This window comes from Acipenser ruthenus, chromosome 58 (assembly GCF_902713425.1).
Source record: "Acipenser ruthenus chromosome 58, fAciRut3.2 maternal haplotype, whole genome shotgun sequence".
Taxonomy (NCBI): domain Eukaryota; kingdom Metazoa; phylum Chordata; class Actinopteri; order Acipenseriformes; family Acipenseridae; genus Acipenser; species Acipenser ruthenus.
The window spans coordinates 2,207,136-2,220,621 of NC_081246.1; the positions used below are offsets into that span (position 1 = coordinate 2,207,136).

The 13,486-nt window shown below is 40.3% G+C and overlaps 1 protein-coding gene across 1 annotated transcript; it reads right to left on the minus strand.

Moving 5' to 3' along the window:
* Window positions 1-5,688: 5,688 nt before the first annotated feature.
* On the minus strand, window positions 5,689-12,919 carry LOC117407730 (leukotriene B4 receptor 1-like). The gene is made up of 3 exons (XM_034012934.3): window positions 11,755-12,919; window positions 7,958-8,485; window positions 5,689-6,818 (listed from the first exon to the last, which is right to left on the minus strand). Exons 2-3 carry the CDS (start codon window positions 8,449-8,451, stop codon window positions 6,347-6,349), a joined length of 966 nt encoding a protein of 321 aa, XP_033868825.3. The 5' UTR covers window positions 8,452-8,485; window positions 11,755-12,919; the 3' UTR covers window positions 5,689-6,346.
* Between the last annotated feature and the right edge of the window lie 567 nt (window positions 12,920-13,486).

Here is a 13,486-nt window from a genome sequence, read left to right on the forward strand (position 1 = left end):
TTTTGAGCCGATTTCTTTCTTAATCAAAATGTAATTAACAAAGGGAAACAGCTTACCAGAAGTGGGGCTCGAAACCATGCAGACATATGTCCATTGGATCTTAAGTGCAATGCCTTAACCACTCAGCCACCCTGGTTTGATAAAATTTGTTAACAGTTTAATTTCAATGTAGCAATTTAGTATAAACGCCCATATAGAAGAGCCTAATTTTGTTTTCTGTTTGTAACACCTCCCCGGTTACGGAAGCGTAAAAACGCACCACAAACCTGCCTTTAATTACAAAATATCACAAGATGCAGCAATTGTTGAATTTAAAAGTACTAATGTAGCCTGACTACGCCAGTTCAGTGCGATAAGGCACCGAACAGATTACAGAAGATCCTTTAGGTTCTTTTTATTCAGATAACAGATCTAAAAATGTAGGAACAAGTTCACCAAGAAAATCACAGATACATTTTAACAAGCATTTGTTTATTGTAAACTTACAATAGCAACACCTAGTTTCAAACGGTACTGATTATAAAACAATTCCATTCACCTGTTAACAGGTAGCAAGATTTCAAGCAGTTAAACAAGGTTCACATGAATGAGGTCATGGATTAAGCTGCAAAGACAACAACGCTGCTACCCAGCAATACATTGGAGATACACATTCCAACACACGGTAAAACTGTCATAAGAAAAACAATACCACGGTACAAAAGTGCAAATACCCACACACCACACACCACACACCACACACCACACACCACACACCACACACCACACACCACACACACCACACACACCACACACACCACACACACCACACACAATGACCGTGCAGGGGAGGGAACACACACAGAGAGAGCGAGAGAGAAACCAGAAACGCAATATAGCCTATTCTGTGCACATCTTAAACTCCAATCGACTACCAAATAGGCTAAGAACACTCGAACACTCATTATTCCACACCGGCATACCATCAGCCCAATACTTATTGTCGGGATGCTCCATTTACCGGTCCGTCCCACCCACCCACCCACCCACTCACTCACTCACTCACTCACTCACTCACTCACTCACTCACTCACTCACTCACTCACTCACTCACTCACTCACTCACTCACTCACTCACTCACTCACTCACTCACTCACTCACCCCAGGATGGCCATCCCATTTGTGAAATCATGTGCTATTTATATTCAGGTGTGTAAATTGATCAATAATTCAATTACTAGATGCTCAACAGGGCAAACACAGGGAAGTGGGTGGAGAAGCCAACATAACGTGATAGAAATCAATTATCAAAAAGTGTCAGACAACACAAAGCGTGCACTAATCCAATCATAAAATCATTTTATAAAAATAATAACATACAAGTGTAAAATAAATTTGAACATGGCATTCTTGACCCTGTTACATATTGCACAGCACAACCCAGCTTAATTGTAAGGTGGTGTGTGCAAGTACGTAAAACATCAGAAATCTGTTTTTGTCAGAAGTGTTGGTGTTGTCATAAGGTTTCTGTGTCTGTCGCTGACGGGGTTTTGGGGTGCCTGTGTTAGTTGGAACTGAACTGAAACAGTGGTCCTCAATCCTGATCCTGGGGTCTCCCCGTGTCTGCTGGGTTTTGTTCCAATTGAGCTCTCAATTACTTCGTGGAGCCTTCAGTTGAAATAATAATTTGCTTAATTTAATTTTTAAACGATTTAGTTAAAAAAAAAGTTCCCATCTTCTCCCCAATGTGTTCGCATTGAGGGTTTTCTCTTGCTTCCTCCCAGTCCAAAGACATGCTGTTCAGTTTAATTGGTCACTCTAAATTGCTGTGTGCAGGGGCGGACTGGGACCAAAAATCGGCCCGGGAAGTTCGGGTCCACTGGCCCACATTTATGTCAAAATCAACATACCGAAATAATAATGAAGTCAGCGCACCGTCATGTAGTATCGGTAAAAAAAAAAAAAAAAAAAAAAAAAAAAGTTTTAAATTGTTGGGGTAAAACTTCTTTATACATTGTAGGCTATCGCTTCTACCAGGCTTTCAAACATAATAGGGGCGATTTAGGTATGGCAAAGTATAGGCCATGACAGCTGCCATACCATGGCTTCATGATCGAGGTGTCACAAATAATATCATATTGAAAATATCATAGATTTTTTCGTCTACGAAATATTTTTCTATTCATTATGGGTAATTGTATGTAAAAAATAATGTGATATCTTGTAACAATTGTAAGTCGCCCTGGATATGGGCGTCTACTTAGAAATAAATAATAATAATAATAATAATAATAATAATAATAATAATAATTATTATTATTATTATTATTATTATTATTATTATTATTATTATTATTCTTGGTCTCCGCACGTCTCTGTCTGCCACCGCTTTGAGGTCAGTGAATGCAACATTGTATCAGAGCTAAATTCTTTCGCCAATTTGTCCAGTTTACACACCACGGATTATTTCATTGATGGCTCTGCTCTATGCAATTATAATTTTCTGTTACAGTAATCGGTGGTCTAAAATCTAATTGCATATCAGATTATTTTAAACACAAGATTGCCCTCAGTTGGTAGGCTATTATTTAGTACTGATATTTACTGTAAGCAAATAATAAACATGGGTAGCCCATTTATCAAGTAGAAATAAGCCATTCTCCGCACACCAATACCAACCTCAGTAGTCCTAATAGTAAACTGTAAAGTATAAACACATATCTTACTTATCAATTCTAGAAACCATCACCGACCTCACACAGATTGCGGTCTCTCAATAGGCCTAAAAAACCCTGTAAATTTTAAACACATCGGCTCATATTTAGCAATTCTAGAAACCATTAGCAGCACTCAGCGCCAATACCATCCCAAAAATTACAATAGGGTTTCAGAACCCCTAATTATATCTCAAAATACAGTCAACTGCTTCACCCAAATCCAAAGTAAACGAGACTGTCCTACCTTATGTCGCCAGCAGAGGTCGCAGCAGTGCACTCTTCTCTGCAATCCTGTCAATAACTCCATCACTGTCTAGGGCCATCAGTATCTCTTTCTCTGTAGACATTAGCACGTACCCTTCCAAGTGCTCTTGGGACATAGTGCTTCTCAGTCTATTTTTGACAAACTTCAGAGTGGAGAAACACCTTTCACATGCTACTTGCGTTACTGACAAAGTCAGGAGGAATTTGTAGCTCAAGCCAATTACATAATATGTCCAGCTCTTTGGACTGAGGGCGTGTGAAGTATTCATAGCTACCAGCTGACCCCCACCCCTGCATTCACTTCATATATCTGCATCTTGTCTCTCTCTCCTTCTCTTTCCTCAGCTGTTGTTCTCTCTGCACTGGACCCTGCAACAGCATCCATTCTGTCCCTCTCTCGCTCCTCAAGCTCAGCTGCATCTGTTTTAAAATGCATAAAAGAACAACAGCAACCAATTTAAATAAAGCCAAGGCGTTATTAAGTACAAGGCGCGGCCGAGTCTTTAATATATTTTAATGCAGCCATAAACTCTACTGCTTGTACCTGCGGTGCTCGACCCTGCCACAGCGTCATCTTCTTCAGTGGGCTCCCTGGCTGGCTGATTAACACTGGCATCCTGACCTCCCACGCTCTCCCTACTACCAGCTGAACATGTCCGTGATTTTTGTGCACTTTGCGACATCTGCCTCGAGAGACCGTCGCCGTTTGTCTCTAATCTTTTCTGCCCCACCTTTTGTTTTTCTCTCCATTTTCTACACTGACACTCATCCACTATCAATACAAGAGGTTCAAACGAAAGACGAAATCTCGCTGACCAATCCCGTTCTAAGAAAATCCGGGCAAGTCCAATCAGCGAGTGGCCACTCCTCGCCCCCCCCCCCCCCCCCCCCCCCTTTACCCAAGAGATGAGTGGTGAGGTGATGTGTGCGCGCGAGAGAGCGAGACCGCCAAGTTAATAACAGCGTCATTCTCAGCATGTAATGGGGGGAAAAAAATAATAATAATTATAAATCAAACGTAGACCAGCAGCCCACGCAGGTCCAAACAGATTCTCCCGCACTTCCCGATGGCCAGTCCGCGCCTGGCTGTGTGTGTGGTGCCCTGTGGGGCTGGCGTCCCGTCCAGGGTGTAGTCCTGCCTTGCAAGGATTACGCGGTTATGATAATGGATGGATGTATACCTACAGAGTTATGAGCACAAATGTAACAACAGGCAACAACAAGGAAAATGTCCTGGGTCCAGTAGAGTTAATATATTTACTACTAGTTTGTTAATAGTCAATAAGCACCTCTTAAAATAAAGTGTGACCAGGTTTCTTTTACTGTTTTTTTCAACCACTTTGACTTATCTGCTGTCTACGGAAGAGCCCTATGGCCATGTGAGAGAAAAAAAAAAAAAAAAAAAAACCTACAAATTCCGACATTTAAAAGTCAGAATTTCGTCTTTTAATGTAAAGGCGAAATGTCGACTTTAAAAGACGACATTTCTAAGTTTTTCTTTTCTCTCACATGGGCCTAGGGATCTTCCGTAGCTGTCACTTAACCATCCCGCAATGCAACACAGTGTCAGGAAATGTGGTAAATGTGTTAGTTACACCCTCCTGGCTCAAAGTTTACCGAGGAGTTGTGTCTTAATTACGTTCTCACTTTACTCAATGCAGTTTGTGATTTCAGTTCGGTCACTTTGTGTGACCAATAGATAAAAGGATTGGTAGTCATACTGTTTTTCTCGTTTAAAAAGTGTTACAAATCATAAACGTGTCCAAGAGTTTATAAAATAAACAGCATAAGGTTCTAAACGCATTTAGAATTATAAACGCAGTGACGTGTTTGGAAAGTGGGAAACAGTGGGAAACTGTTTTAAAATTAAACACTCGGTCTTGGAGTGTTTTAATAGACAGTTTTATCTATTTAGTTTTTGAATAAAATAAATAGTAACGATTTTTATAGGAATTACAGTCCTTATGATAGACATTCTTTATTTCTAGAGATAGTTAAAGAAAGGTAAAATTTGATGTTGACATTATGGTGTTTTCTTCCAATAATTTTAAAGGGAGGTAGAGAAGTAAGAAATAAACACAAAAAACGTCTCCCATCTACGTTGAACTTTAGACCAGTTGTAGGTTTTAGTTATGGCCACTAGGTGAAGCTGCAGGCACAAAAACATTGTACTACTGTTTGTTTTCATGAATAGAATTCTGTCTCACCTATTTCTGTGTCCTGTTAATGTCTCAGAATAACTCAACAACTAATAAAGTTGATTCAAACACACCATGTGATTAAATCTTGTATGTCACCATTGTCATACATTTGGAGGGTACATGTGATGCCATGTTGGAAACAGAGCACTGTGTAGACTGTAATTTAGTGTAAAAAAAGTGGTGGATGATAATAATTAAATCAATACACATATATTATAATGATATGAGTGTAGGAATAGCTATTCCAGATGTATTCCACTGCATTTACATGATGTTTCTTTCACAGTGGAAAATGTACTGCGCACATGCGCACACAGCAATACAAAAATATAAGACCTACTGGTACCCTAGCAATTTGTTGTAAAGAATTAAAAATATGTAGCTTCACAGCTGTTTAAAGTCTTGTAGTTTAATTCAGTGCAAGACAACATTTATTTCTTCACTCTCTAAATGTTAATATTATACAATCTTCCTGTTTCTCATATTTCCCAATACATCCATTCAGGAAAAACATGCAACCAAGTCATAAAATAAACTTTTTATTTCTTTTTTTTTAACTGTGGAAAATTTGTACCAGTTGCTTCAATGTCATACAATACAAAATTATTATCAATTTTATTTTCATGACCTATGCTATCCTTGCAGAAATTATTTGAAATATCCACACATCCATTATCATAACCATGTAATCCCTTAGAGGGTCGATGTGAGCCAGAGCCTACCCGGCAGACACAGCGCAAGGTGGGACTACACCCTGGACGGGACGCCAGTCCATCGCAGGGTACCACAAACACACACACACACAAACAGAGGGCAATTCAGAGTGACCGATCAACATGAACATCATCTCTATGGACTGTGAGAGGAAACCGGAGTACCTGAAGAAAATCTACATGAACATAGGACGAACATGCAAACTCCACGCAGACAGACCCTTGAAGGTCAGAATTGAACCCAGGACCCTGGAGCTGTAAGGCAGCAGTGCTAACCACCATGCCACCGTGCGTGCCTATCTGAAATATTAAAAGCCCAAATATCCTTCCACAAAGCTTCTCGCATTTAGCACATTCAACCATCAGATGCTCCACCCATACAATCTATACATAAGGTTCCTTTAAGTGTTTGTGTCTCTGCTGAATTTCTGAAGACTGTGTGAGCCCTTCAGTCTTTCTCCACTTGGTTGGTTATAACCTTGAGCCCTGCAATTCAGAATTAGTTTGTTCCAGCATGATAGCTATGAAATTGATGCCGTCCGAGCGGATGTAGGACCTCCCAATGAAGGCGTAGAGAACTGGGTTGACGCTGCTGCTGAAGAAAGCAAAAGCCGTCACGTAGGGCCTGGCAGTTTCGGCAGCTCCAAGGAGGGAGTTGTTCATTGATTTTTCCCCAGCTAAGGCTCCTGAAACCTGGATCAGGTTCACGATGTGGTAGGGCATCCAAAAGACAGAGAAAGCAACCACAACGGGAAGGATTATCTGTTTGCTTTTATTCTCAAACACGGTGTTTCTTAATTTCCTGAAAATGTAAAGAGACGAGAAGAGGATAATGGAAAACGGAACCAGGAAACTTAAGATCTCCATCAGGTATTGGAAAACCATGTGCTTTGGATCACTGTGGAATGGTATGCAGTATTCCAGCCCACCTTTCAGGGAAACTCTGTATGCAAAATAGAGGGAAAAGAAATGTATCAGTAACACAGCCATCCATTAAGAAACTGTCTGTGCTGACTTCTATACTGTGTTCGAGGCTAGATAGTTCTATCATAGATTTAGTCTATTATGCTCTAAAACAGTGGTTCTCAACCCTGGTCTTAGAGGACCACATATCCTGTTGTTTTTTTGTTCCAACCAACCTGCTCTTAATTACTTAATTTGCTTAATCTGTGTTTGCGTGGGTTTTCCACCAATTCCAAAGACATGCTTTTCAGGTTGATTGGTCACTCTAAATTGCCCTCTGTGTGAGTGTCTGTGTGCATGTGTGTGTGTGAGTGTGTGTGTGTCTGTGGTGCCCTGCAATGGACTGGCGTCCCATCCACAGAGTAGTCCTGCCTTGCGCCCTGTGTCTGCTGGGTTAGGCTCCGGCTCACCACGACCCTCTAAATGAATAAACGGTTACTGATAATGGATGGATGGATTGTGTAAGGACCTTGAATTCTCCAATTTAAAAAGTCAAATTAAGCAAATTATTACTTTAGTTAAGGGTTCCGTTATGTAACTGAGAGCTAATTTGGAACAAAAACGAGCAGGACATTACCCCGAAACATGCTTCAAGATGACCTATTTTTTAAAATATTTTTTCACACTGCAAACCCACAGCTAAGTCACCAGATCTATCGTGATGTCGGACAGCACAGATCAGATGACAGTGCAGCAGGCCTGCAGGTAGGTGCCTAACCAACCACAGGATTCACTGGTGCGCAGTGGTGAGACAAGGATTAACCAGCTGAGTAGAACCCTCCCCACACGGGCGGCTCAAGCTCAGCCAATTGTGTACGACCCCCTGAGAACTCACGGCCCTGATACCCACTTTGAGAAACACTGATAGCATGGTACCAAACCAATTACCTTGGGGAGTTCCCAGGAACCCCCTGGGAACCTCCTGAGAACCCCCTGGGAACTCCTGGCCATAGTCGTTAATGGCCCTGGATTGGAACCAGCACTGATCACCTTTAAGGCTATAGGGCTATAGCATTTCGATGAAGTGACTTAGCTGGATGCAGCACTCTAAGATAGTTAAGGGGAATTATTTTTTTATAAAGAGCTCAAGACAGCCTTAACCTTGGTCGAAACACTAACCTGCGGTAGAAGGGCATGGGGATGGCAAAGAGGAAGGCCAGGCTCCAGATGAGCAGCAGGATCTTCAGTAGAGCCCTCTTGGTGCGAAGCTGCTGAGACAGGAAGGGGCGGGACACAGCCAGGAAGCGGTCGAGGCTCATGGCGGCGATGAGGAAGATGGAGGCGTACATGTTGACGCTGCAGAGGTAATGAACCAGCTTGCAGAAGGACGAGCCAAACTCCCATCCCCGTCCCCCGACCAAGTAGCGTATGAAGAAGGGAGCGCTGAGCAGGACCAGGGCGTCGGCCGCGGCCAGATTCAACACCAGCAGGCAGGTGACTGAGCGACGAGCCACACGGCACAGCACCGTCCACACCACAAACAGGTTCCCTGGGAAACCCAGAACAAACGCCAAGCCCAGGAAGAGAGTGCCCACTATCTCAGAGGAGCTCAGGGAGGAGGAGGAGGGAGGGCGAGAGGTGAGGGAGGGGAAGGGAGAAGAGGAGGTGTTCATGGTTTGATGGCGATCTGGAATGAGGCTGGGAATCCTGCAAAGGGATAAAGAAGAGAATGTTACTTCAGTGTTACAATCCTCTATAAAAATGTGCCACGGTACTTGTAACATTGGATTTTGGAACAAGGTATGATATGATATATCAGTGTGATCAGTACAATGGTATTGTATAATCCATCCATCCATTATCATAACCGCTTAATCCTTTAGAGGGTTGCGGTGAGCTGGAGCCTAACCGGGCAGACACAGGGCACAAGGCAAGACTACACCCTGGACGAGATGTCAGTCCATCGCAGGGCACCACAAACACACACACACTCACACAGAGGGCAATTTAGAGTGACCAATCAACCTGAACAGCATGTCTTTGGACTGTGGGAGGAAATCGGAGTACCCAGAGAAAACCCCCAATGTGAACACGGGGAGAACATGCAAACTCCACACAGACAGACCCCTGAAGCCAGAATCGAACCCAGGACTCTGGAGCGGTGAGGAGGCAGCAGTGCTAACCACAACACCACCGTGCTGCCCGTTACTGTATAATGTAGTTATATATTCTATACCATCAATGTACAGTGCTGTATAACGTTACTATAGGGCAGCAGTGCGGAGTAGTGGTTAGGGCTCTGGACTCTTGACTTGAGGGTCGTGGGTTCAATCCCCGGTGGGGAACACACTGCTGCTGTACCCTTGAGCAAGGTACTTTACCTAAATTGCTCCAGTAAAAAGTAAAAACTGTATAAATGGGTAATTGTATATAAAAAATATTAATAATGTAATGAAAAAATTAAGATAATGTAAGAAATGTAAGTTGCCCTGGATAAGGGTGTCTGCTAAGAAATGAATAATAATACTACATTGCTATATATATATATATATATATATATATATATAATGTTGTACTATATTACTGTTTAATATATATCCTATACCCTTAATGTACAATGCTGTATTATAATGTAAGTATGATAATGCAGTATTACCATAATACAGCATTGTATGTTAGTTTGACCCTTGAGCAAGGAGGCAGGTACTTCACCTCCTAGATTGCTACATTTAAAAACACTGTATGAATGGGTAATTGTATGTGAGAAATAATGTGACAATTATCAGTCACCCTGGATAAGGGGGGCATCTGCTAAGAAATCAATAATAATATAAGTCTTAGTTTCATTTGCATTTATACCCTATATGTGTTTAAGGTATGAGCTAAAATATATTCACAGTTAAATGCGGTGTTGGTTTCAGATACAGGATGTGTGAATACAGGATACGTGTACAGATTCTATTTTAAACCACACGCATTTGAAAGCCCATAGAGGTTAGTATACAGGAAATGTTCGTACATTTTGGGTGCGGGCGAGTGTGTGCAAAACTGATCTCTCAAGAAGTAAAAAGTTTGTATTCAAATGAAATATGACAAATATTTGGTTATAAACAAAAACTATTATTTTTTTAGAAATGAAGTGGGGGGAGAGGAATAATAAATAATAATAAAAATAAATACATAAACAAACAAAGAGACAACTTACAGACTTACAATTAAACAAGAAACAAAGAAACACTACTGTATTATACATTGATAAAGAGAGAGAGGGAAAGGCAACCATATCAAAAATAAGATGGGGGGGAAATCACAATAAGATTAGAAATGTATTATCCAGTTGTTCCACCAGATCTCATCCATCCATCCATTATCATAACCGCTTAATCCTTTAGAGGGTCGCAGTGAGTTGGAGCCTAACCCGGCAGGCACATGGATGGCACGCCAGTCCATCACAGGGCACCACTCACATACACAGACACGCTCAGAGGGCAATGTCTTTGGACTGTGGGAGGAAACCAGAGTACCCGGAGAAAATCCACAATGCAAACATGGGGAGAACATGCAAACTCCACACAGACAGACCCCTGAGGCCAGAATTGAACCCAGGACTCTGAAGCTGCCCCAGAGATATAATATTAAGTGTATTTAATTTAGTTTTGAGCTTGACTATAGTAAATAAGACATGCATTTTTAGAGATTTATTGGTATTTAAATTAGTTCATCTATCCATTAAGTGCACTAAGAAAGGGGTTCCATATTTCATGAAAGATTTCAGTATGATTTTGACGTGAAGTGGTATGTCAATAGAATATAATCAATAGTGTTGTCTTTTTGGTATAGTTTGGTATATAGAAAACTGTGTCTTTATTCCCAAGTGTGAACTGATTATTTAGTCTTTCTGTAGTTAAGCAGAAAGGGTGCTTACATAACCAAACTCTGCCTTTACTATTTGGCAATATCTATAATAATTATTGTATTTAAAAAAAAACATATCAATGGTTAATTGTGTGTACAAATAATGTGATATCATCTTGTAACAATTGTAAGTCACCCTGGATAAGGAAGTCTGCTAAGTAATATAATCATAACAATAATAAATACAGTCATTATGTTCAAATCATAACCAATAATGCCTGTGTATACAGCTGCCTCTGGATTTATTCATACCCTTGATTCAGTGTAACAAAGTTGTTTTTAGCAAAATAAAACAAGTGTACATAATGTTTTCTTTGCATAAATCCATGCAAACATGAAACACTGTAAGACTATCAGTGTTAGGTATCGCAAAAACATTTCTGTCCAAAGTTAATTGCATTTTAATGTTTAGGGTGTGAATAATTTTGAACCTTCAGTTTTTGAAAAAACATGCAAATATGTTGGACAAATATATTTTTGCGAAGTCCAATGCTGAATGTCTGAAAATATTCATGTTTTCGTTCATTTATGCAACAAATACTGAGTCTACACTTTCATTTATTTTGCTAAATCCCATTATAGTCTATGAAGGGTGTGAATAAATCCAGAGGACACTGTATATACATTTATTATGTGTTTAGATTTCTTAGCAGATGCCATTATCCATATTCCCTAGAATATTATTATTTTTATTTTATTTCATAGCAAACTTACAATTGTTACAATTATATCACTATTTTTTTTTTTTTACCTACAATTACCCATTTATACAGTTGGGTTTTCTAGGAGGTTAAAATACCTTCCTGCTTGCTCAGGGTACAGCAGTAGTGTGTCCCCCACCTGCGACTGAACCCACAAAAAACCCTCGAGTCAGGAGTCCAAAGCCCCCCCTAACCACTCCTCCACACTGCTGCCCAGTGAAAAACAGTCATACCATTTCTGAACATAGTACAGCAGAAATACAGCAACTTAATATGAATATTAACGTCTCACGCCAAGATAAAAAAAATAAAAAAAACTTTGGCTTTCAGTAAACAAAATAAAAGTAGAAATGAGCCTACCTTTTTTAGTTTTGGGTTTCAAAAATGATGTGTCTTTCTCTAGTAGCAGCCACCTTTAAATGTTTCCTTGGGTGTAGGTGTGGCTTACACTGGCTTTGTGACATTTCAATCTGTCTGAACAGGAAATGGTGAGTTAAGCAATGAAACCACTTTTTTGTTTCTGCTTTCTACCTGTGTTAAAGGCGAAATCAAGGAGTTTCAATACACCAATCTCAATGAGAGGGTCATACAAACCTTTATTTTGTGTGTGTGTGTGTGTGTGTGTGTGAGTGTCTGTGTTTTTGTTCCTCCCTGTGTGTGCGTGTGCCTGCCTGTGTGTGTGTGTCTGTGTGTGTGTGCCTGCTTGTGTGTGCATGTGCCCACCTGTGTGTGTGTGTGTGGTGCTCTGCACCTACAATTACCCTTTTATACAGTTGGATTTTTACTAGAGCAATATAAGAGGTAAAGTTCCTGCCTGCTTGCTCAAGGGTCTATCTACAGTAGCTAGCTCTGTCTGTATCAATCCTAACTGGGATTGAACCCCCACTCAAGGTCAGGAGTCCAGAGCACCCCTAACCAGTGCTCCACACTGCTGCCCCTTGTGTTCAAAATCAGAATACCATATGTTGCAACAAGTTTTGAAGTAAGGTGTGTGTATTGTTTTTATATATTTATATTTTCTTTAAATACAGTTTGGTAATAGATTGACAGTTTGAAGGCTATTAATTATTTCTTAGATGCCCCCCTTACCCAGAGTGACATATATTTGTAAAGAAAAAATACATAGAGAAAAACGGATACAAAACACAGTCCATAGCAGTGTGGAGTAGTGGTTAGGGCTCTGGACTCTTGACTGGACGGTTGTGGGTTCAATCCCAGGTGGGGGACACACTGCTGTTGTACACTTGAGCAAGCAAGTACTTTACCTTGATTGCTCCAACAGTATAAATGGGTAATTGTATATAAATAAAATAATGTGATATAATTGTAACAATTGTAAGTCACCGTGGATAAGGAGGTCTGCTAAGAAATTAAATGCTAATATTGAGGCAGTTCATTAGAGCAAATAACAGTTACATCAGGATAATATACCAGGGCAGTGGAATAAGCTAGGTGCAGTACAAAATACTACAGATTCTAAAGTTTTAGTGAAATAAATGATATGGCTGTTGAATTTAATTGATGTTCTTAACTGGAGTGAGACAATAACAGAAGGGATCATATAATCAGGTTTGACTGACGGATAATATTTTTCCATTGTTTCATTTCGATGTGTTTTTGCTTGCTCTTTTTTTTTAGTCCTATCACCTCTCATTCTCTCAGTCGCATTCTACCTTCAGGATGAGCAGCACTGCAGTTTCTTTTACCTTTATTTTTAGATGGCCAGACGTTCTGTTTCATGTGGTTAGCTGAATAGTTTTGAACATGCTGTGAGAATGAAGGAGGTAAACTCACCTTCTGGTTTTGTGGTTTGGAGTCTGTTCATCTTGCACTTAGCTAGTCAACAGGAAGGTGATCTTTTGTTAAGTTGTGCACACAGCCATGCATCAATAAAGCTAGCAGGCTGCAAAACTGGCTACATGGAACCTGTTCATTTTGCACTTCGCTAGTCAAGAAGGTGGTCTCTTGTTAAGTTCTGCACAGGACTCGGACTACATGGAAACTTTCTTGTGGTTTCAAATGTTCTTTTTGATGACGTCTCATTATATTTTACAACACATGATATTATTATTATTATTATTATTATTATTAT